Source organism: Zalophus californianus, chromosome 4 (assembly GCF_009762305.2).
Source record: "Zalophus californianus isolate mZalCal1 chromosome 4, mZalCal1.pri.v2, whole genome shotgun sequence".
NCBI classification, from domain to species: Eukaryota; Metazoa; Chordata; class Mammalia; order Carnivora; family Otariidae; genus Zalophus; species Zalophus californianus.
The window spans coordinates 171,260,221-171,285,568 of record NC_045598.1 but is presented as its reverse complement, the minus strand read 5'-3'; the positions used below and the strand labels follow the sequence as shown (position 1 = coordinate 171,285,568).

The window sequence follows — 25,348 nt, the reverse complement described above, 5'->3', positions numbered from 1 at the left end:
TTGTCTCCCATTCTTTTCTTAACCTGTTGTACTCCTTTCTGCTTCTTTGTCTCCCATTCTTTTCTTAACCATCTCTCTACATTTCAGTGGTCAACTGTCTGTCCTTGTTTACTTGGCCTCTTAGAACTGTTGGACACTGTGGACCACTTTCTACTTGAAACACACCATTTTTGTCCCTTCTCTCCCGAGGCAGCTCCTTTTCTGTCTCTTCCTCATGTCTCCCTTTTCTTTCCAATCTTTAAATGTTGGTGTGCTCCAGGACTATCCTTGACCATCTGCTGTTTCATTTATATTTTTTCCCTTGGTGCCCTCATCTAGACCTGGATTTAAACTTAATGACTTCCTAATTTTATCTTCATATTTGATCTTTTCCCTGAGTTCCAGTTTCTCTTATCTAGCTGCCTATTGAACACTTCCACTTGGATAGCTAAGAGGAATTTCAAACCTGACACGCCCACAATATAACTGTGGTTCCACCTTGTCCTAACCCCATCTTCCACCTCTCTCTGTAACATCACCACCAGTAATCCAGTTACTCAAGCAAAAAGTCTGAGAATCATACTTGTCTTTTTCTTCTCTTGCTCCCTGTTTCAAACTATGAGCAAATCCTGATGGATCATCTAGTACCTGCCTCTGAATTGGTCTCCCTACTTATATTTTCCCCCTCTTCTCCTGTCCCACTTTTCAAACTTATTATTTTGGAAAATTTTTAAAAATTCAAAAGTGACAATATAACATAATGAACCCGCCCATGTACTCACCACTTAGCTTCCATAATCATCAACTCATTGCCTCCATTATTTAAAACTTAGATCACATTCTGCTTTTCCATTAATGAAAACCCACCTAGTGACTTCCCTTTATACTTAGAATTAAATTACGACTTCTTTCCATGTTCTTTAAGGCCCTGTATGACCTTGCCCTTGCTCCCTTCTCTAGCTCATGTCCTTTCTTTCTTCCTTCACCTCCTTTGTTCCAGTTCATAGTCCTTCTCCTCTTTGGGGTATACAAGATGAAGCTAAAATTCAGGAAGGGTGGGTAACATAAATAAGCACACACAAGTAGCCTAGGATCCAGGGTCTCCGTGTCTAGACCTTCCTATATCACATGGCTTGTATTTCTAATTTGGAGCCTGTGTGATATAATGGGAAAAAAAAAATTGGACTTAGAAGTCATGCAGATTTGGCAGCGAAGTTTGGTTCCATCCATGACTACCTGAGCCCCATATCTAATGTGCGGTTAAGTAATACATTACTTTTACTCTTTCTGTGGTTAAATGAGGTTACATGTAAAGTAGCTAGTTCAATTAAGGCTTAGTAACCACTCCCTACCCTGTCTCTTCCACAAACACACATCCTTATGCTTGTTGGAAAGATGGATTTAGGCAAGACAGATATAAATAACTAGCACTGTGAATATTATGTTCCCTAACATATTCATGCAATTCATTTTTTTTTTAATTGTTCCCACAGAGATTTGTGTGGAGAGAAGCAAACCATAGGTGCATTACTCACTAAATATTCTCGCTCTTCAATACAAAATGGTGTTAAAGTTTACAATTCAAGAAGACCCATTTCTTAAAAGAACAACAGTCTGTTCTTTGGGACTAAAGTTGCTTCATAAAATTGACGGTTATAAGAAAAAGATTATTGCATATATTTGTATTCCAGATTTTAAAAAACATACTTTGAAACATTTTTCTCCTAATCCTAAGCATTTTGAAACTATTGCTCTTTTTCCCTTAAAGGTAATAGGATATTTCTATATCTTTCAAGTTATTTTTTCATTATGCATACAGTGTAAACAAGGACAAAAGAAAGTTATTCCCTATATTTAGTATATCTCGAGTCTATGTGGTTTTATTTATAGAAAAGTGTTGCCTTTTTTATATGTAAAGTTGCATTCCTTTAATTAGGATTTGACGTTCTAATCATTAACAAATTTAAAGGCTTTTTCAGAGGACTAAATAGTAATAGTTTCCTAGAAGAGTAATTATTCACTTAAATGTCATTTCTCAAGTGATTTCCTCTCTATTTTCAACATTCCACCAAGACAGGGAGTCACTAGATCCTCTCTGTTACCTAAATTAGTCATTTGCATTGATGAAATTGGCTTGGTAATAGCTGCTGTGTTGCTTGGCTGATGTCCATGTGCACTTTGGGATGAAATGGATTTGATACTCAATCTTAGGTGAAGAATACTAATAGAGCAATTTATAATCCTGTAATGGAGAAAACTGACACGGGTAGTACTGGAAAACTACAAGTAATGTCTAATGGATTTTGGAATGTTTTAAAGTTCTTTTATAGCTTTATTTTCCTGATTTGCATTCATTTAGACCAAAGGTCAAATTAATTTTAACTTAGCTAATAAACTTGTCACCAGGACAGTTTGCGGGCTTAGGCCAAAGATAAATCTGATCCAAGGTTAAAAAAATGTTAATGGGTAATCCACAATTACCTAACCAAGATTTAACTGTTACTGAAATTTACAACTGTTCTATTCTCTTGTACATGAACTGCAAATGTTGATGGCTTCAAAATATTTGTCTTTTCAATAAATGTTTTGTATGTATGTAAAATTATTTGAAAAAAAATACTGAGGCAGTATCTAGTGAGGACTCTGAAGTTTGAGTTAGACTACCTGGGGTCTAATTATTTGTGTCACAGCTTCAATCACTGGGGCCCAATGAGTTCACGGTGTCCCTTCACACAGCAAACCAGCAGGACCTCCCCTTCTTCTGGTTTCATGTATCCCTGTTCTAAGACCGCCACCTACTTCCCGCCCCGCTTTTCGCAAACCATCACATATTTCTTCAATTTTAACAGTTGTCTCCCACTGCATGTGCCTGGAAAAGCAAATGCAAAACCCCTCCTATTATCGCGCGAGCCCCACCCACTGACACAAAACTTCCGGCTCCCGCCCTCGCCGCCGTCCCACTTCCGCTGACGCCAGAGGTCAGAGGTGACAGGCAAGATGTCGGCTGTCTGTGGCTTTGAGCGGTTGGTGAGAGGAGCATCTTCGTAACAAGCTCGCCGGAGACGGCTAAAAGGAGCCGAGTCGCGGGAGCAAGTTTGAGGCGGCGGCGGGGTGTGGGCGCCGAGGGAGCCCTGGCCGCGGGGCATGACTGTCGGGAGCGTAGGGGAGCGGGGAGTGGGAGGTGCCGGAGGCTGGTGATACCCGGCAGCCCCTCGGGAAACGAGGACGCCAAGCTCGGTGGGAGCGCTTCATGCCGCCAACTGGTTTAGAACCCGCCAGAATGAACAGGAAGAAAGGAGACAAGGGCTTTGAAAGCCCAAGGCCATATAAATTATAAGTATTTTTTTTGTGTGTTCCTTTCCTAGCTTTTGTTTTTATTAATTAGATTTTGTGATTGCTTGAAGCTGCCTTGGTGAGCCTGGGAAATGTGGGAAACTAGAGCCCACTCACCGTGCTGGAAATGCCGTTTGTAGGACAGTATGTATGGTTTTGAATGGCAGTATTGTTCAACAGATTTAATGCCCCTGGCAGGTGAATAAGTGTTTTTCTTAAAGTACCTGGCCGTATTTTTATACAAAGAAATCTATTTTCGTGGCTGTTACTAAATTTAAAACATGCAGTTACCTTAGACATGCATCCTTAAACATGCATCCTACCCTAGTAGGATTGTAAAATAAAAGATAAAGTATGATTGTGAGCTGCTTAGAACTTCTTATTTACACTTTGATAGAATTATGCTTTTATTTAATAACAGGAGTATTTTCTTTTTCTTTTTTAATATACAACCCATCAGGTCGTCTGCATCAACAACATAAACTTCCAGAGAAAATCTGTTGTGGTAAGTATATTCTCAACAATTATAAGCAGTAGCAAGTTCAAACACCCTTTACAGTATTTAGAAACTTTCCCTTCCAAATGACTATGTTTCAAGAATAGGTAAGATTTAGAATTCAGATCTGTGTGACTCCAAGGTACATAGCCTTGCTGCTCTACTGACTGCCTCAAGTCTCCCTTCTCGCTCGCTCTTTTTTTTTTTTGGTTCTGGATTAACATTTTATTCTGTTTAATCTGTTGTGGAATATGAAAGTCTGTATTACCAAGCATTTTAGAATTGTGCATGAAACAAGAATAAGCCCATAGTGAAATTTCTTCTGTGAAAAAAGTTAAGGTTAGTACTCTCACTGACTCAACTTGGCTGCTAAGAGGCCAGTTTTGTTTTCTGATTCTTGGCTGACTTGATTTAGGAGCACTGCTTTGTAAAGGTTTAGGTAAGGTGTTTAAAATCTTGTAAACACCACCCCTTTCCTTTGAGGTGTATAGATTGCATATATAATCCATTCTGGGGCAGTCCTTGGCTGCCTAAGTACTTAATTTGGGGGGACCTGTATTAAAGAGACAAATCTTAGTGAGCTATCTTTGTTTTTTGTTTTTTGTTTTTTGTTTTTTGTGGGGGGGGTAATGGCTTGAACTTCCCTCTGGAAATGTTACCCCTGTATGTGTATGTTTACTCAAGATGAGCTGTACAGTTAAATAAAAAAGTAACCTATTATAGGAATCTTAGAATCCTTAAAGGTTCACTAAGTCCTATCTCCTTATTTAAGGAATTTCTCTATCAATATTCCCTGCCTGTGGTTAGGGCTGACCCTTGAACAATGTAGGGGTTAGGGACCCCGACTCCCTGCACAGTCAAAAATATGGGTATAACTTTTGACTTGCCAAAAACTTAATTGCTAAGAGCCCACTGTTGACCAGAAGCGTTACCAGTAACATGAACAGTCGATTAACGCATATTTTGTGTGTTTATTATATACTGTATTCTTGTAATAAAGGAAGGTAGGGAAAGAACGTGTTATTAAGAAAATCATAAGGAAGAAAAAATACATTTACATTACTGCCCTGTATTAGGAAAAAATCCACATATAAGTGGGCCTGTGCAGTTCAAACCTGTGTTGTTCAAGGGTCAGCTTTATTTACCTTGTCCTTCATGGAAGGATACTTTAGGTGTGTTGTGTTGTAGTAATTAGGTAGGGAAGATAGGAGAATTAGGGAGTTTAGTTAAGAAGTTACTGTAATAATTTTGTGGAGAAATGATGAAGCCCTGAAAGAAAATAACAGTAATGAAAGTGGTATAGAAATAGAGTTGACGTGATTGAATTATAGTGAACGTTTATTGAGTACATTCTATGTATGAGACTTTTCTAAGGTTTTATGTGTGTGACCTAACTTAATCACAAAAACCCCATGAAGTAGACATTTTCATCCTCATTTTTAAAATTAAAGCAGCTGAAAAACTGGAGAGTAACTTTCTTCAGGGCATAAAGTTAGAAAGTGACGGAGCCATTTTTTAATCAAGGGTGACCTAAGAGTCACCTGCAGCTCCTTTCTGTCTGTTGTTCCCCCTCTCCACCTCCTCTGCACCTGCCGAAATAATAGATGGGAAGGAACTGAGATGACTCTTACTAAGAATGTTAGGAAGGAGTTGTGAATGATTTGGGGGTTTCCCACTGGAAAAATTGGTTGGATGGTGAATGGATTAGGGTCCTGAAGGAAATAAGCAGCATATTCATACAGGTTAATTGAGGGAAAGTTGTAAAAGGACTATTTAGAACAAACAGCTTTAAGAGAAACCAAGAGATGGTGGGGCACGCTAGGTTGGCAACAAGGAACAGTTAACATTTCTAAACCTGAAAGAATAAAGGAAGTGGTTACTAGGGTATAATAGACTATAGTAGCTGTGGGAAAGAGTCACCTTATAGGAGGTGTGGACTTTGGTGGAAAAATGAAGCTACTGCCTCCCTCAGCTGGGCAGCGAGGAACCTGGAAGGATAGATGTAATGAGCCCACTTTTCCTTCTGCTCTTCCAATTTTCTCCTCATGCTTCCCATTTGACCACCCCAGCCGGAAGCTACAGGACTAGTGGCCAGTTAATATAACTCCTGGGGTATAGAATGGAGAGTGGATTAGGAGGGGCAAAAGGAGAATATCTGGAATAGTCTACCTATTTGCCCCCAAACCATTCTTTCTTGTTTTTTGTTGAGATGAGAAGCTACACAGGGAACTGAATGAAGTCTTACCTACTATTGCAGAGGTTGGCAAGGGCTGACTACCTATTTTTGTAACAAGTTTTATTGCAGTACAGCCACACCCACTTATTTATATATTGTCCAAAGTGTTTTGGAGCTACAGTGGCAGAGTGACAGAGGCTGTGAGCACCACAAAGCCTATTTACTGCCTGACCCTTTAGGAAGCTTGCTAGTCCCTCACCTCATGAGCTCATGTGAGGATACGGCAGCTCAGCTCTACTCCCACCTGAAGTATTAGCTACCACCACTATCTTTCATCCAAAGTAGTGGCAAGAAAATTGGGTAAGAGAATGTGAAACTTAATTGCTACAGCCCCTGCTTTCTTCAGCTGGTGTCAAGGCCAGAGTTGATAACAGCTTCCTTATTCTTCCGCCCATTCCATTTTTCCTTTTTCTTCTGCTGATGTTTCTCTTGGGTCTGAGCTAGACTTTCATTCCTGTAGGATCTGCATCCTTTCTTGTCCTTTATCAGGTTGTTGCACTTTTCCATTGATGAGGACTGTTGGTCAAGGGAGCCCTAAGAGGCATCCTGTGAATCCCCCGGACTGCAGATAGAATTGTTGTCCGTTCTGTGTAGCAGAACCTGAGTTTCTGTTTGATAATTGGGATTAGCCATTCCAATCAGTATAGTGACCTCTTTCTCTGCCTGATGATTTAGTGGCATGAGGAACCCAAAGTGGTCAAGGGACAGTCTCAGCTTCCAGTGTAATGGAACCATGACTATGTGCCTGGTGGATGCATTTTTCTACTGGCCAAACATACTGAACCCAAGGTTAAAAAGACAGCAAAAATTCCTTCAGTGTGTTTTTTGACATAATAGAACAGTCACTCCAACTTTTACCTTTTGGTTTGCAGATCTGTTTTGGCTATGGAAAGATGACCCTATATATTATCCGCTAGTTAAAATAGCATCCTCTTAGAGGTCTCTCAACTGATGCAGTAACTGAGCCTTCAGCAGTTGATCATGCCAGCGCTTTTGGATGTTGGGCACAAGATAAAACCAGTAAATTTTGTGTGTAAGAGCCCATCACGACACTTCGCTGTATGCTTAGTTAGAGGCATGTATGAGATACTACAATGTTATATAAGGTTTTCTATAAGTATGTTGTGGTTTGGGAGGGAAAAGCTAGAATATGTCTGCTCTTATAAGGACAGATATGTTCTTGATGTGAGCTATCTCATGCTTATTCTCCTACCGAGGAGACTGACTGGTCCTTCTAGTACCATATTGGATGCTTAGTATGATCCTTTGCTATTGGTAGTGGGCACTCAGCAGTGGTGGTAGCCAGATCAGATCATCCTTGGTGCTCTGGGCGTCAAGGGAAGACCATGTTATTGGGCTCATGCATAGCCTCTATTCTGCCACTATGACTATTTTGTATATTGGGTAGGGTGACTAGGGAAAGAGTCTGCAAATCTACTTCATCTTGCCAGTTGGTTTTGGGGGGTCCTTTCTGTTGTGGATGCCCTCTGATGTTCACTTATGTGATAACGATATGGATATTTTCACATTGTACCTGTTCTGAGCAATCCATCCATACACTTCTACCATCTTCCTGTTTTCAATCTTTTAAGTTTGTTCTTACCAAGGTCCTAACCAACCTATTAGCAATTGCCCATGGATCAGTGTAGTTGTATACTTGAGGACATCTCTACCTCTACAAAGAGTGTATAGCCAGATGTATTTCCCAACATTCTGCCAGCTGTAGAACTTTCTTCCACTCTCTTCCAGGGCCACACTTCAGTGGCATTCTAATGGCAGTTCCTATCCACTTCCGGCTGGTGGTAGCATCCTTTGTGCTTACTCCTAATTCGGACTTGTGCTTTGTCCTGTTAGCTGAGCATAGAAACTCTCCATGAGACCATAGGTATAGATTGAGGGAGAGGTAGAGAAGCAGTGCAAGGAAGTCTTACTGGATTCTGAGCACCTGCTCATGCTGTTGCCTGTACTTTATGAACCTGCTTGGGCCTGGCTCAGATGTGTTGTCTCCATTTAAAAGTGGAAAACTGCTACACGTGCCCAGTTTTATTTTTCATAGCTTTATATCCATAACATCATGGTCATTTCAGGTAACAGTCTTTGGGAGTCCCATTGTCATGTACTGAGTTTCTACTGAAGGGTCCAGTAGCAAACCAGTAGTTGCTCTGCAAATGGAATATAGTTGGTGATAGAAGAGTTTGTGGCCTTCCTCTCAAACCTCAGGAATTTGCACTGTCATTCTATTGGGAAAAGCCACAGTCTGTAGAGCACCTTCTGTCTGCCATGGACATTTCCAGTGCTATTGGATCTGCTGAGTCAGAAGGTCCAAGTGTCAGGGCAGCTTGAACCACAGCCTGGACCTGTTGAGAACTTCTTCTTGGTCTGGACCTCTCTCAAAGCTGATAACTTAATAGGTTGCATATATACAAAATAGATGTATATGTTGCCTCCAGGATTCAAAGAAGCCCACCAAGTTTTGTGTCCCTTCCTCCTTCCCCTCCCCACTTTGGTGGGAAGTACAAAATGAAGCAACTTATCTTTCATTTGAAAGGAGTATTTTCATATGCCTCAGAATACTGGAACCTTAGAAGCTTTATTAATGTGATAGGCCCCTGAACTTTGATGCAGTTTAACCTGCATCCTCTGCCATCCATATGTTTTTTGTTAAAGCATTTGGAGAACTTGCTCTTCCCTTCTCACCAGGTCCAGTTAGCATAATGCAGTCAATATAATATACTAGTGTAATTCTTTATGGGCTATCTTGGAATCAAGAGACTTTTGGACTATGTTTTGATTGAGCAGGAGAATTGGTATAGCTTTTAGTTATTAGGTGACAGTGAAGGGGTTCTGCTGTTTGAAGGAAACCTGTGTCTGATATTTTTTTTTTCTGATAAGAATTGGGGAAAAGCGTTTGCTTGATAATTAGTTTCAATACTAGTTACCAAGAGCTATGATGATTTTCTGCAATAAAAATACATCTGAAACTGGTTGTGATTGGCAGGTCTGTGATAATTCACCATCATGCTCTAAAACCTACTCGATTTTTGTATTGGCCAAATAATTGAGTTAAATGAGGATGTAGTAGACATCTTTCAAATATTTGATGGCGTGAATCTCTGCAGTTCCCCAGGGGATGTTTACTTGCTTTGATTTGCTATCTTAGCCCTTCCATAATATTCCTCACTGCGCTGGTTAGAGAGCAAGTATGGGGATTTGTCAATTACTGAAATACATACTATGTGTTCTGGACTGGGGAAATAAGCATGAGTCCTACTCTGAAATAGCCTTGGCCTGGTACCCCTTTTAGTACTTGACTTCCAAAGACTTCCAGTATGACTAGTAGACTGGTAAGGTTTTGGGACTCCAGGAATTGTCATTTCACAATCTAGATATGATACATCCAGGAAGAGGTCAAAAATTAGTTCATTTGAGTGTGACATAGATCTCAAGATTTTAAGGAATGATATGTGAGACTTGTACATGTTTGTAGGCACAGGAAAAAATCCTGTAGGGAGGAGGCATTGTAATTATAGGAGAGGGTAGTTAACAGCGGAATTTTTGAGGCTACTATAGAGTATGGCCTCCAGTGGACCAGTGGAAAAATCACTCTTAAACAGTAGGGAAGGATAGTTACATGCAGCAGGAGGGCAAGAGAATTGGTAGTTGGCAGAAGAGTGGTTGAAATTAAGGATCTTGAGTAAATGGAGAAGAAGGATTGTGTAAGAAACTGAAGGAATAGGAGGACTTCATGTGGTTGAACAGGAAGACTGGGGGAGAAATAGCAAGAGGGGCAGAAGGATAAGCATCGTGGGCACTCAAGTTTAAAGTGTCAGCAGGGGCGTAATTATGAGCAGTGATGATGCGTCTTTTGGAGTGTGGTCTTGATTGCTGTCCTGTAATAGAAGTGAGGATTGTAGGAATTAAGGTCAAGGAACTTGGAAGCAGTGTTACTGCATGGGTCAGATATATCTACATTCACATCACTTAGAGTGATGGCAGAGATTAGAAATGGAGAGTAAGAGCCTTCAATGAATGTTGAGGAATTTGGGAGATACGAATGAAGAGGAATAGAGGGTAGTGGACCTGTATGGCATAAACATACGGGAAAAGAAGTATAAAAACATGATATAAAAACATAACAAAAACATGTCTTAGGCATTTATTAGATGTCCACTATGATTTTAAGTGCTTTCCGTGTATTAAATTGCTCAGTTGTCAGACCACCAAAAGGTAGGTAGTGTCATTATTCCTGTTTTACAGACAAGGAGAAGACAGCTAGAGTAACTAACTCATTAAGTTAAGTGGTAGAGCTTGGATTTGAATGCAGGCAGTTTACCTCCAGAACACATACATTTAACAATGACATTATACTGCCCTTGCTCTTATAGCATATGCTGTATAAAATCCTACAAGTGGTCTAGAGTAGCATTTGAAACTAGGAAGTCTCCTTGTTTTCCCCACCCATAATTTATAGTGAATGAAAGAATAAGTAACTTCTTGTCCAAGGGATTTCAAGAGACATTTTATCTAAAGCTAGAAGATAGAGAAGGAGTTTTTGAAAAAGTTGAAGGGCACAAGAGAGATTATTTAGAACAGGATAGGAGGATGGTCACCTGTGAGGTGTTTGGGAGGGAACAAGGAGCAAGAAGGAGAAGAGACTAAGTGAGAGCTTAGGTGACCAGGAGGACTTGCAATAATGCCAGTGGTCAAAGATGACAGGGATTGGAGGCTTGTAGAAGTTAATGGATCCGAATGTTGCAGGCAAATACAGGTTAGGGCTCTAGGTGGTGTCAGAGACCTGATGATACAAGGAGACTGGGCTTTCTCTATCTTCATGAAATACACTCCATTCACTGTTCTCTCATTTTTAACCTTGGTCTAGAAAGCCAAATCCTGTTCTTATGTCTCAGCCATGTAGCTAACTATTGACTTAAAGCACTTTCCATAATCTATTATAGTTCACTTTTGCTGTTGTCTTGATTCTGCTTGCTGTCTTTGAGCTGATCCAAGCTTGTTTATATAGATTGGTCATTGGACTGCTGATAGGATAAGTAAGAGAATTTTGGTCTTTTCCCCGCCAATTGCTAATAGTTTACATCTTACACCCTTAAACACAGCTTTCATATACAGTATTTTGGCTTCTGCCCTTTCTGTTCTCATTTGCTACCACATAGATCTGTGAAGATAGTATAATTTAAGAATGTATGGCTCTCTTCATATTTGGGAATTAGAGGGAACAGGGCTGCAGAATCTCTAGACTTTTGAGCAGTTGTGCTGAATGTTATAAAAAATTTCTTGTGTATTATTTAAAACCTTGTATGAGAAACAGCACAGTAGGACTCCATTGGAATCATTTAGATGTGGGTTTGAATGTCAGTACTCCACTTACTAATTACATGATTTTCTTAACTTTGTTAACTTATCTGTGAAAAGTATAAAGTAGTATTTTTTTTCAGTTGTTAGTGGGATTAGAGAGAATATAGGAAAGTATCTAGTGTAATAGCTGGCATATAGTAGTGCTCACTAAATAGTAGCCATTATAATTGTTATTTTAGCCCTCTATGTTGCTGCCTCATTTCATCTTAGCTGTTCCCATTGCAGCTTCTGAAATTTTCCTGTTCACTTTGCAGCCCCTGAAATGCTACTGTTTCATGCCCTCCTATATTTCACATTTTGAGTACATCAGTTTTTTTACCCATGGTAGTAAAGTCACTGGACATAGATGCCATGTTCCAGTGGCCCATCTTTCTCATTTGATTCCCATTTTGGAGGGCCATATTCTTTCACTCACCAACCTGGTTTTGATTCTCTTTCTGCTCTGTCATTTTTTTTTTTTTTCTTCCCTGTTTGAGTTCCAGTCTGTCTGGAAATTCTTGAATTTGAGAGTAGTGAGTTCTTTTACTTTTCTTCTAGAAGAAGGTCTAATTTTCATTGATAGTGTGATAGTGAACATGAATCACCAAGAAGATAAAGTATTTATAATTCACACCTGTTCATTCTTTAGAACAATAATGTTTGAAATGAAGATACTTAGAGAGCTTTTGTATGTATGTAGCTATTTGAGATTCTCTCTGAAGTGTAGTATAAATAGTAGAAATAAAAGTATAAGTAAGTGTAAGTAGTAGAAATAAAAAATATATTCTAAAACCTATCAATCTTAATTATAATGAAGTTATTCTTTATATTTTTCTTTATTTTTTGCAGGGATTCGTGGAACTGACTATATTTCCCACAGTTGCAAATTTGAATAGAATCAAGTTGAACAGCAAACAGTGTAGAATATACCGAGTAAGGATAAACGATTTAGAAGCTGCTTTTATTTATAATGACCCAACCTTGGAAGTCTGTCACAATGAATCAAAACAGTAAGTTTTGTACTTTAAAAGTTGATATTTCTAACAGCTATGTTTTCCCCATATTATTGGATTAATTTTTTCAACAGATTTTTCTTAGATTATTATTAGACTCTGAATCCCAGTTTTTTCCTAATTATAATTTCTCTTTTACCACTCTGCACATTTGGTTCAAGAAATTTTACTGCCCAACATAGTAAGTTACTCAGTTTCCTTTCTTCAAACTAGCTTTAAAGAAATATCTGAGAATTCTAAATAAATTTTAACCATTTTCCTACTTTTAATGTTTTTTAAAAAATACTTCGTAAATATTAAATGTAATCTTAGTAGGTTAGGTGGTTGCTATAATCCTTATACCAGAGACTACTTTACTTTAGACTGTTTTAGAGTATCTCATAAAAATACTGTGTTTTAAATACCCCTTTCCTTCACTTTAAATAAATACTGCATCTACTGAGGTTACTTCTGTTTTTTTTATCAGTTAAACATGTTGTGATCAGTTTTGTGTTTTACTTTTTTCATTTAGTACTTTGTCTCCACTTTTCCACATATGATACGCTTCACTTTGTTATTTTTATGGTCAGGTAATATTCCATTTACTCAGTATTCTATAGTTCACATGTTGTTTTCCAGTTGTTTGGCATTTGTATAATTTCCAGCTTTTGAGATCATAAGTAATGTTGAGTGAATATTTTGGCACAGATTAGTTTATTTTCCTTTGAATTATTTCCTTAGGCAAATAGGATTACTTACTGTTTTTAAGGCGCTTAGTGCTTTACTTCATTGTGCCCAGTAACATTTGTGTTAATTTAAGTACTGTCAACTACATTTGAGGGCACTTGTTTTTTCAGAGTTTAGATAGCATTGGATTGTATCATGATTCTCTCTTTTGGGGTAGGGTGCCAAAGTTTCATTATAACTCTTTTTTAGTCAAGATGGTATTTTAACTCCTCTCGATGTATAACATTGCCTTAAGGCAACAATTCTTAAAGTGTGATTTCCAGACAAGCAGCATTTGCATCACCTGGAAACTTGTTAGGAAAAAAATAAGATAATAACAGAGAGGAAGGCAAACCATCAAAGACTCTTAACAATAGGGAACAAACTGAGGGTTGCTGGAGGGGAGGTGGTGGGGGGTTGGGGTAAGTGGGTGATGGGTATTAAAGAGGGCACTTGATGTAGTGAGCACCGGGTGTTATATGCAAGTGATGAATCACTAAATTCTCCTGAAACTAATACTATACTATATGCTAACTATAATTTAAATAAAATCATTGAAAGAAAAAAAAAGAGAAATGCAGATTACCATGAATTGGCTTAGATCTCCTGAATCAGAAACTGGGGATATAGTCCTGCAGTTTGTGTTTTAACTAGTGTGCCAGGTGATTCTGACCGAGGCTAACGCCTAAGAACCAGTGCCTTAAGAGATTAGAAGGGTTGAGAAAGTAGGCTTCTCTTTAGACATATTTTTGGTTCCAATTATCATTGGTTCAGAATCTTTCCAACTCAGGGAAGAGGAAAGGAAATGCTGTTGGAAGAATTCGGGGAATCTCTGAATTGCTTCTGTAACTTCGCATTTCACAAAGACGAGTAGTTGTTGAAATTACATTGCTTTTTCAGCCATGCTTGTAGAACTCTTATAAAAACACTTATTACAAAATCGTTTGCATTCTCTTTCCCCCAGAAAAAAAAAAAAAGACCTGCCTTTGGAGTAGTAAATATACCCCACTAATGAAAGGAAAAGGCACCCGTAAAAGAGCAGGTAGAGAAGCCATTGCCTTCCTAGAGTCCAGAATAGCTATCCAGTTGACGCTAGAACTCTGCATTTGATGACAGGGTAAGAAGCCTCTCCATCTGCCAGTTGTTCACACATCTGCTTTACCTGTTGTTGCTGCTCAGGTCTCAGAGACTATAATCAGTGACAGTGCAATGACAGAAACAGTGGACTCCACAGCTGCTGAGGAAGCAAGCTTTACTTTTGCCATGTTTGTTTTGAGGTGATCCTAGCCCCTAAAATTTTTCTCTAGTGATAGGGAAGATGCTTTATCACTTAGAGCATTATAAAGGAAGAAAAGGAAGTTATAAAGGGGAATCTTTTCAAAGATTAGTTCAGAAAATTGGGAAAGATAGAATATACTTTAATCTTTTCAGTCAGAACCGGAACTCTGTTAGCCATGGTCACTTAGCAAATACTTGTTCACTACCCCTGCTTTTCTGCCAAGCACTAGAATCTTGATTACTTTTTAAGAGACAGGACATTACTTATTTTTTGCTGTTTTTTATTTGATTTCTTTAAAAAAGGATTTGAGATTGATTTTAGAATTTTATTAGACAACAGTTTTAAAAAGTAGCTAATGAAATTACAATGAAGAGTGAAAAAGCATAGGATAGTGGGCACACACCATTAAGTTATGGCACAGTTACCTATGGGAGAACTGTAGATTTGGGTTTGGTATTTCTGTTTGCCATACCAAAGAGGGAAACACTATTGTTTATATGATTGATAAGACACAAGATAGAAGCATACCAGTTATTCAGAAGAAATACTGCTTTCCTTAGAAGTTAGATGTGGAAAATATCTCTTCCGAATGACATTATTTTTAGAGAACTTTGGGAAAGCAGGTAGTTAAGGTCTTTAGTGTGATCCCTGGATACTTCTGTTACCTTTGTTTCTAAAGTAACTTTCTTTCATAAACCAATAAAATTTACACAAAAGCTGAAACAGAAATTAAGTATAGCAGTTTTGAGATTGAAAATTAAATTCTGTGATAAAATTTGATCTTTAATACATACAAGAATGCCCTAACATTCAAAGAAGTAATATACTACTTCATCACATTTTCTTATTTGTTTTAAAGTTAAGATGCCAGGCCCTCCTATTTTTAATGGAAACTGTGTGCTTACCTTGGTTGAGATTCAGTACCTTTGAACTGCAGGGAGAATGTAAGGAAGGGAAACATTTAGATAAAAGACTAAAAGACATTACTACTTCTACCTATTTTACCCAACTGAATGTTAGCTGAGTTATTAAATTACCCGTACTAGCAATTAAAAACCCTGTTTGTTATGTTACATAGATAAGACACATGCTCGCTCGATCTCTCTCGCTCACTCTTTTTTTTTTTTTGGCTTATTGTCTGCCAGTAAAATAATTACACCACTTTCTCTAAGTATATTTTGTGTTTGAATCTTATATATTGTTGATAAATCATAGTTTGCCCTGTAAGAGTTAATGGCTTTTTGGTTCTCTTTTTTTCCTTTTTTTTTTCTATATTTTTCTTTTCTTCGAATAAAATAAATATAGTCTTTGCCAGAGAAGCTGTTTCTGTGGATAGCCTACCAGTGGCTGACATCTCTTTCCTTTGTTTCTTTTCCTTCCCTAGATAGGCTTTGCCACTTTGAGAAGATCTTTTTTATTTTGCTTGAAAAGCTTCAGTGTTCCAGAGTTCCAAGCATCGGTTTAATTCCTGTCTCCTGTGTTCATTTTCGCTAAGGAATGGAAGTAGAAATGACCAGTCTTGAGATATAAATGAAGTAGCTGTTTAGTGATTAGAATGATTTTTAGAGTAATTAGGGTTTGATTTTTTTTGAAATTGCTGTTTTTTAATTTTATTTTTTGCTACTTTTTTAAAAAAGATTTTGTGGGTCCTTTTTTTAATACAGACTTCTACTACCTAGAGGTTTTAAATGTTGTTATTTTATTAATATATAGAAGTTGGTGATTCCCTTACTGATTATGGTTAAGTAAGTTTTATATTAAGATAGTTTTTTATTTAAGATAGTTTTATATTTTAACTCAGCCACGATGCCTCACTGCCAGTTGTTTAGTAGTATTGCTGGGGATTAAGTTGTGGTTGGAGTAACATTAGAGTTGATTTAGTCAAAATTTCAACAAAAATTTTTTCTATACTATTTCACCTGCTTGAATGCTTCTAGCTCTGGAGAACTCACTATATTTTAAAGCACCCCTTTCATTATTTCTGAATGCTAGAAAGTTCTTTATTACATCAAACTACAGTTTATTTTGCTATAATATTCACAAACTTACCCATTTAAATATTGTTTTATCCTAATTAAATATTGTTTTCCCCTTTCCAGTGTACAGAATCTCAATACTTTAAACCTTTCCTCATCTAAAACTCTTTCCAAATTTGTTACCATTCTCACCCTTTGAATATTCTCTGATTTGGCATTGTTTTTTCTTAAATGTGGTAGCCCTGGAAGTAGATATAGTCCTTCCTATTTGGATTAATTGATAGATGCATAGCAGTAGAGCCATTTTGTCCTTATCTGTTATTCAGTATTTCTATAGCTTGAAATACATTAGCCTTTCACAGATGGCTACTTCGGTTTTGTTTTGATTTTTTCCTCCAAATTTTTAGTTAAATGCTAGTTAGTTAACATACAGTGTAATATTTGTTTCAAGAGTAGAATTTAATGACTCATCACTTGCATGGAACACCCAGTGCTCATCAGAACAAGTGCCCTCCTTACTACCCATCACCCATCTAGCCCATCCCCCATATACCTCCCTCCATCAACCCTTAGTTTGTTCTCTATTGTCAAGCATCTCTTATGGTTTGCTTCCCTCTTTCTCTTTTTTTCCCCTTCCCATATGTTCATTTGTTTTGTTTCCTAAGTTCCATATATGAGTGAAATCATATGGTATTTTTCTTTCTCTGACTGACTTATTTTGCTTAGCATAATACACTCTAGTTCTATCCATGTTGTTGCAAATGACAAGATTTTATTCTTTTTCATTGTATATATACACCACATCTCTTTATCCATTCATCATCATTCAATAGACACTTGGGCTCTTTCCATAATTTGGCTGTTGTTGATCATGCTGCTATAAATATTGGGGTGCATGTACCCCTTCAAATCTAGTAGTGCAGTTGCTGGGTCATAGGGTAGTTCTATTTTTAACTTTTTGAGGCACCTCTATACTGTTTTCCAGAGTGGCTGTACCAGTTTGCATTCCCACCAACAGTGTAAGAGGGTTCCCGTTTCTCCACATCCTCACCAACATTTGTTTCCTATGTTGTTAATTGGGGACAAATGGCTACTTTGAGTAGTTCATTCAAGTTTGACCTTGAGGGAAATCCCCTAGATTTTTTCCATAGAAAAACCTGTTCAGGTACAGTTTTCTCCAAGCAACCTTATTTCACAGTATCCTATCAAATGTAATTTGATTATTTCTAAAAAGTCATCTTTATTGATTTGGGTATTGGTTTCTCTTCCTGATGACTGGCTTCTTTATTTTTTCTGTGTGCAGACTGTCAAAACCAAAGACAAGAGAAACCAAGACATGGATGTAGAGTTACTAGAACTTTCAAACACTGCTAATAGAAATGTAAATTGAGTTTGAATATATGCATACTCTATGATTAATGTAGGTCTTACTCCTAGGTATATGCCCAATAGAAATGTGTTCATATGTTCACCAAAAAATGTGTACAAAAATGTTCACAGCAGCATTTATAATAGTCAAAACTGGAAATTACCTAAAGACTCATCAGTGGTAGAAGGTAGATTGTGGTATGTTCTTACACCTTTGGAATTCTAAACAGTAACAAGAATGAATGACCACCAGCTATATGCTGTAGTATGTCTGGGTGTCACAGACTTAATTGAATAAAAGAAGTCAGACACGAGGGAATGTCTATTAACTTGTTAATCTGTCACATTAGGTGTCAGAATAACGGGTAACCGTTGGTGATGGAAGTGGGGCTTGCTTAGTTATTACAGGAGGGCTTCTGAGAGGCTGGTAAAGTTCTGTTCTTTCTGTGCATGCTGGCTACTTTTGTTCTGTGAAAATTTGTTGAGCTGTATATTTAGAGTATATATACTTTTATGATGTGCATTGCACTTCCATGATTTTTTTTTAAAATAGAGAAAAAGTTTACAAATAATTGAATCTTAAGTTTTGCAAAATCTGCACCTGTAGGTTTAAGAAGTCTATGTTATTGACAAAGAATTACCAGATTCTCTTAATATGAATGTTTATAATAGGTTCTTGGAGAAAATTCTTTTGATTACCTTAATTTACTAGTTTTTCAGTATCTCCTACAACATTACTTGTCTCTTTAAGCTTTGTTTCCTTGAGGAGGGGATAGGGATTGGGAACTGGAGGTTGGGGATGGTGGTGGTTACAGGGCAAAGACATATTAATATTTTGCAGTCACTATTATTCTGAAAATTGAAAACACTTATTATAATCTTGGCTTGTGATTTTTGGCTTTAATGAGGTTATTATGAAAAGAAACATATTTGATTCATATTATGAAAAGAAACACTGAAATCTAAACCATGAGAAGATTGTTCCTCATAACTGACTTTCCAATAGATTCCACTTAAAATGACTCACCATTTTATTTGGACCACTTTACCTTTTCTCAGGAAATGAGATTAAGTGAGATTAAGTTTTTCCCATAAAAAGCTGAGTGGTCTAATATGTAATGTTTAAATTTGGCTTTTAATGTAATTGTTTTTTATTTTTGAATTTCACAGATAACTGGGGGGAAATTATAGGTTTCTTCAACTATCTTTCGTATTTCATGTTTTTGAAATTTTATTGAAAAGAAATTGCAATCTCTAGATATACAAAGTTGCCTTTAAAATTAGATGGTATGTTAACTAAGTGCTGGCAAGAATGTGAAGCAACTGGCACTTTTATATATTGTTGGTGGGAATGTGGAATGGTATAGCCATTCTGGAAAACAGTTTGACATATTCTTACAAAGCTAAACATATTTTACCATCTGACTCAGCAGTCCCACTCTTGGGTATTTGTACTACAAAAATGAAAATTAAATTCACATGAAAAACAATATACAGTTGTTCATAGCCGTTTTATTTGTGATAGCTAAAAGCTGGAAACAACCCACATATTCTTCAGTGGCTGAATGAATAAACAATAAATAATCTGTGGTCCAGTCTATACCGTGAAATACTATTCAGTGTAGAAAGGAACAAACTGTTGATACATGTAATGCCTGAGGTGAATTTCAGAGACATACTGAGTGAGACAAGCCAGCCTCACAAGGTTGCTTTCTGTATGACTCCCATTTATTTGACACAAGGCAAAGCACAAGGTACTCTTCGGGATGATGGACCTGTTCTATATCCTGATTGTGGTAGTGGTTACAAATGTGTAAGAATTTACAGAACTATATGCCAAAGGAAAAAGAGTTGCTTTTGTTATATGATAATTTAAAAAAAAAAAATGGATGGTATGTGAAAACACAGATTTATTCATTTTAGTGTGATCCTATAGTTTTTACACATTTTCCATATTTATCTGACAGGAAGAAATAGTTAAAATTATTATTATTATTTTTTAAGATTTTATTTATTTGTCAGAGAGGGCGAGCAAGTGCACAACCCGGGGAGCAGGAGAGGGAGAAAGGCTCCCCACTGAGCAGGGAGCCTGATGCGGTACTTGATCCCAGGAACTTGGGATCATGACCTGAGCCAAAGGCAGACGCTTAACTAACTGAGCCACCAGGTGTCCCGAAATATTTAAAATTATTGAGAAGTCTGTTTAAGTGCTTCCAGAAGGTCACGTTGTGTAGTGGTTAAAAGTTATAGTTAATACATCCTTCCTAGTTAGTAGAGAGATGGAAATGGGAGAGGGATGGCCTCTGTCAGGTTCAGAGTGTATAACTTTAATGTTTTCTTTAATGGCTTTTCCCATTTTATTTTTCCTATAATCACTCTGTACAGTATATGAATTTTGTCTTTTAACTAGTTAAAATTTTTTTAGCTAGTGAAACGTAACTAACTTTGTGGATTCATCTAGTGGCAGGATGATAAACCTAAAGGTGCACAACAAGAATATGGCTCATGAGGTTGTTTTTCCTCTCATTTTCTTGTTATATCATTCCTTGTCTTTTTTCTTTTATCCATTTTGTCCGTATTCCTTTAACTGATTTCAGTGAGGAAATGTAATATGTGTATGATGGTCCCCAACTTAGGACGGTTTGACTTATCGGTTTTTCAACTTTATGATAGCGCAAAGGTGGTGATAAGTAGAAACCATACTTTGAATTTTGATTACTTTCCTGGGTTAGCAATATGTGGTACCTATGTGGAGCTGTGCGGTGAGCCGCAGCTCCCAATCAGACATGTGATCATGAGGCTAAACAATCTATATACTTAGAACCATTCTGTATCCATACAACCATTCTATTTTTCACTTTTGGTATAGTACTCAATAAATTACCTGAGATGCTCAACACTTTATTATAAGATAGGCTTTGTGTTAGATGATTTTGCCCAATGGTAGGCTACTGAAAGTGTACTGAATGCATTTATGGTAGGCTAGGCTAAGCTCTGATATTTTGGTACGTTAGGTATATTAAATGCATTTCAACTTAGAATATTTTCAATTTATGGTAGGTTTATTGGGACATAACCCCATTGTAAATGGAAGGAGATCTGTGTGTGTGTGTGTGTGTGTGTATTTATATATATATATGTGTGTGTGTGTGAGAGTGTATTTAGTGAATTACACACATATATATTATTTTTAGTGAAATAAAATTAGAAAATTGGATAGGAACAATGTTTTAACATTTCCATAAGACTTCTCTGTGTTGTTTTCATCTAATGGGAAATAAGGCTAAGTAACTATTGAACAAATATTGAGTAGCCCCCTGGCATATAGGAGATAAAACAGTGAAGCAGCCAAAAGTTTCCCTCCTTCCTTAAGCTTATGTTGTCAGGCACTCGTGAGTAAAGGTAAGCAGTATTACATTTTAAGGACTTGATACCCATCCTAACTTGTTTTAAATATCTTAATTTCTGTCAGATCGTAGAGCTGTGAATCCATTGAAATTTTTGCCAGATAAAGAATAATTATTCATTAATTATTAATAATTCTACATATATTCTTTTCACTTCCTTCAGGAAGGTATGGTGGCTTTGGCATTCCAAAATTAATGAAGGATATGATAATCATAGTAATTCCATAACATTGGCAAGTAGACTATATATGACATTGTATTTATTATTTAATAGGTTTCGTCATGATGGATAGGTAAAGTAATAATTACTTGGCTAAAAATATTTTCATAGATTACATGAAATGCTATAATACTTAACAAATGCTACCAAATATTTAAGAAAATAGTTGGTGAAATATTTGGCTTATTAAAACAGGCTCTTTTTTTGTTTTTTTTTCCAGGAGAAACCTAAATTATTTTTCCAATGCTTATGCAGCTGCAGTTAGTGCTGTGGACCCTGATGCAGGAAATGGAGAACTTTGCATTAAGGTTCCATCAGAGTTATGGAAACACGTTGATGGTAAAATACCAAAAATATATTGACTGGATAGTAAAATCATGTTAGACTCAGTGACTCAAAACTTTTACATGAAAATTAATGATGTCATAATTATAAATTATTAAGTTGAAATATACAGAAGTTGGAAGCTCTTTTTTTTTTCTTAAGAATCACTGGTTAATAGGAAAATAGCAATTAAGGGCTGTGACAAAACAACCCATTCACTGTTGTTTTTAAAGTGAAAGTTATAAAAAAAAAATTGGATGGTTGGAACAATTTGTCAGGAGTTGAGAACCCACGCAGTGTTAAAGCAGTTTAGAATTACAGCATTTCATAGCAGGAAGAATCCTAAAAAATTACCTGGTTCAATTCCTTCCTTTTATAGAAGAGTAATCTGAAGTCCAGACAGTGACCTATTGAAGGTCACTAATTAGTAGTTGAGTCAGTGCTAGAACATAGGATGCTGTGTTCTGCACTTTTGAGCACACACTGTCTTCTTATTTCTAAACCTTCATTTTCTCTTGTATAAAGTCACAGCCATTATAATTACTATATATAACTTGCCTACCTTTATTTAGCCTATAACCATGATAAAGAAGTAAAGAACTTTTTGTTTTGCTTTTGCTTTTTTTTTTTAAGAGTTTGTGTGTTTGGGGGGTATTTTTCTTGAGGGGAGTTGCCCAATTTAGGGGACAGGCATAGAAGGCTATCATTCCATGTTCAGGGATTGGAGATAGTCCATATGGTTGTAGTGTTTTGAGGGAAATTAAAAGAAACCTTTTAATCTTATGAAAGCAACATGTATTTGTTATGGAGAAATCAAAGATAACATAATAAATAATGCATTATATAAGTTCTCAGGTAGCTTTTCCCACTCACCCCTTCTTCCTACTCCCCAAAGTCAACTAGGGTTAACAATCTGGGAAGCTTTTTAAGTCCTTATTTTTCAAGTTTTGCACTGAATCTAGTTACAACTTTTTTCTTCAGGCAGTATAGCATTGTCAGAAATTTTGGGAGGAGGATAGGGCATGACTTGAGCCATATTTTGGGAGAACATAGCTAGCAGTGACTAGAATTGAGTGGAAGTAAGGACATCAGTGGAGGCAGGCTATTGAGTTAGTGTAGGTGGAGAGAAGGTGAGAGCCTAAATGAGGGTAAGTAGTGTAGTTTTTCATTTAAAATTGAGCATTGATTCCCATTTTATGTTTAGTGTAAGTCTTTGCCCTTATTATATAGACCGCTGTTGCTCAATTATATATTTATATATCAATGTATGTATATATTTATTTGTTGCAGAATTAAAGGTCCTGAAGATACACATCAATTTTTCTTTGGATCAGCCAAAAGGAGGTCTTCATTTTGTGGTACCCAGTGTTGAGGGAAGTATGGCAGAGAGAGGTGCTCACGTTTTCTCTTGTGGGTATCAAAATTCCACAAGGTAGATTATTCTTATATATTTCAGTTAATTTCATTTTTCAGTTGCATTTTTTCTGTGTATATGCAATACATATGTTTAGTGTAAAATGAGAAGTGTGAGCTTGATCCTCAAATTTACCTCTTCTGAATCTTGTTCCACTAGTCATCCCTTCTTGTTCTGTCTTTTCTTTTCTCTTTCCTTCTCAGAAAAGAGATTTCTAAAATCATCTCAATTCTTTATTTTTTAACTTTATACTGAAGTAAAATAGCATACAGAAAATTACACAAACTGTAAGTAAAAGTTCACTGAATTTTCACAAGTGAACAAACCTATATAAATTCACACATCAAGGAAAAGAACATCACCAGCATTGTAGAATCCCCCTTCTACCCATTTTCATTCACTACTTGCTCATCTGCTGTCCTCCTGTCCAAGGTTAACCACTGTTCTTGTTTCTAAAATACCACAGCTTAATTACACCTGCTTTTGAACTTTATATGAATGGAAATTATGCATTATGCTCTTTATATCTGAACAGAAAAGTTCAATAGTATGGTAGTGAGATTTACCTTCATTGTTGTGTTTAATTGTAGTTCATTCCGAGAGCTCTATAGCTCACTTTGTGTTATTGAAATATTATAGTATGCATAGTGTCTTCAGATTATTATTAATATTCCTAAAATTATTAACTCTTTCAAGCCAAGGATGATGTCTTATACTTCTTTGTGTTGCAGTATCAGGTACAGACCCTGGCAGGTAGTAAAACCTGGTCTTGAAAGAAAGTGTTACAGAAATATTATGTCTGGCTTTACTAGCACTATTTGAATTAACACAGTGCATCCCGTTCTCCAAAACAGAGCTAACTTATGGATCAGATTCTGAATATTGTGTTCTTTTAAACTTTATTATAGGGTTTTTTAGTTTGTGGAAATGAATACTGCATAAAAACTGACTTATGAATATGCAAGTGAAAATAATTTTTAAGTTAAAAGTTCAAAGCTAGGAATTGCTTATCTCTTTTTTGAGTATTTGAACTGGCAGCATCATATGCTATATTTTCTTCATATTGCCAAATAGTATTTGGCGAAAAGTTTCTATCTTTAATCAGATTCTTTCAAGTTACACAGTAAAAAGCTTCAGTAGGCAAATAGCTGAAGTTTCTTTTTGCACATATTCTGTAAATGTTAGAATAACTTATAAGTGGGGGAAACAACGTAAGTTACACTTTCACTATTTTTTTTTATGCTGTTGATATTTTTTCCTAGATTTTGGTTCCCGTGTGTTGATTCATACTCTGAATTATGTACATGGAAATTAGAATTTACAGTAGATGCCGCAATGGTGGCTGTTTCCAATGGAGATTTGGTGGAGACAGTGTATACCCATGACATGAGGAAGAAGACCTTTCATTACATGCTTACCATTCCAACAGCTGCATCAAATATCTCTTTGGCCATTGGACCTTTTGAAATACTTGTAGATCCATATATGCACGAGGTAAGTCATAAAGCTTCTTGCTCCTTTCTCCTCCCAGCCTTTCACCCCTTATAAAAGGAAGGATAGTAATGAAATACTGAGTTTTTCCTAACTCTTTTTTCAATTATCCAGAATATCACTAGAGAGAAAAGGATTCCTTATCTGATATATTTAATGATTTGAATTCTTGAATTCCTTTCAAAATGTTATATTAAAGTTTTAAATTTTTTTTCAACAGAGAGCTTGGAGTTCCAAAGGAGTTTCAAGGGTACCTTGATTAGAATATGAGTTGATTTATGTAAATACTTTGTATTAGTGTCCTCTTTTTGTTTGGCATATGTTTATGAATGTTATAGTCCCATCTCTGGAATCTGAAATATTACAATTTCAAAATTAAAGAACAAGATTTGTTCTCACTTCATATACAGAGGAAGAAAGATAAGGCTGAAGGTGAGTTTAGAATTCTAGTCAGCACACTCATGAAGGCTTGCTGTTGTCTTCCATCTCATATCTTGCCATAAATCGTATATTAATTGGCAGACCAATTAGTGCTTTTAGGCCTCCCTAAGGATGATACTTCTGGTGTTTAGGAAGTATTGTATTGGTTATTGACCCTCTCTACTTCTGTACCTGTTTAAAGTAACATTTGAATGAATCTCTTTTTATTTACTCTTGGTCCCTAACATTTTCAATTTTAGATTTTTTATTTCTTAGTTTAAAGCTAAGATACACATGTGACCATGTATGTCTCAATGGTATTTCTGTTATGCGAG

General features: G+C 36.6%; 2 protein-coding genes across 12 annotated transcripts in view; both read left to right on the top strand.

Moving 5' to 3' along the window:
• DSCC1 (DNA replication and sister chromatid cohesion 1) overlaps window positions 1–2,596 on the top strand; it is a 29,255-nt gene extending 26,659 nt beyond the window's left edge. For all 5 annotated transcript variants that reach the window (XM_027581879.2, XM_027581885.2, XM_027581895.2 and 2 more), the window contains one exon: window positions 1,473–2,596. In XM_027581879.2, the coding sequence (XP_027437680.1) occupies window positions 1,473–1,581 (109 nt within the window). In that variant the 3' untranslated portion in view covers window positions 1,582–2,596. The remainder of the gene's footprint in view (window positions 1–1,472) is intronic.
• A 258-nt stretch (window positions 2,597–2,854) lies between these two features.
• The window catches only part of TAF2 (TATA-box binding protein associated factor 2), an 83,096-nt gene continuing 60,602 nt past the window's right edge, over window positions 2,855–25,348 (top strand). For 2 of the 7 annotated variants that reach the window (XM_027581849.2, XM_027581848.2), the window contains exons 1-6: window positions 2,857–3,312; window positions 3,763–3,817; window positions 12,246–12,406; window positions 21,585–21,703; window positions 22,979–23,120; window positions 24,365–24,596. In XM_027581849.2, the coding sequence (XP_027437650.1) occupies window positions 3,230–3,312; window positions 3,763–3,817; window positions 12,246–12,406; window positions 21,585–21,703; window positions 22,979–23,120; window positions 24,365–24,596 (792 nt within the window). In that variant the 5' untranslated portion in view covers window positions 2,857–3,229. Of the gene's footprint in view, window positions 3,313–3,762; window positions 3,818–12,245; window positions 12,407–21,584; window positions 21,704–22,978; window positions 23,121–24,364; window positions 24,597–25,348 lie in introns of all 7 variants that reach the window. The other 5 variants (XR_003517838.1, XM_027581860.2, XM_027581847.2 and 2 more) reach the window with 4 other exon arrangements.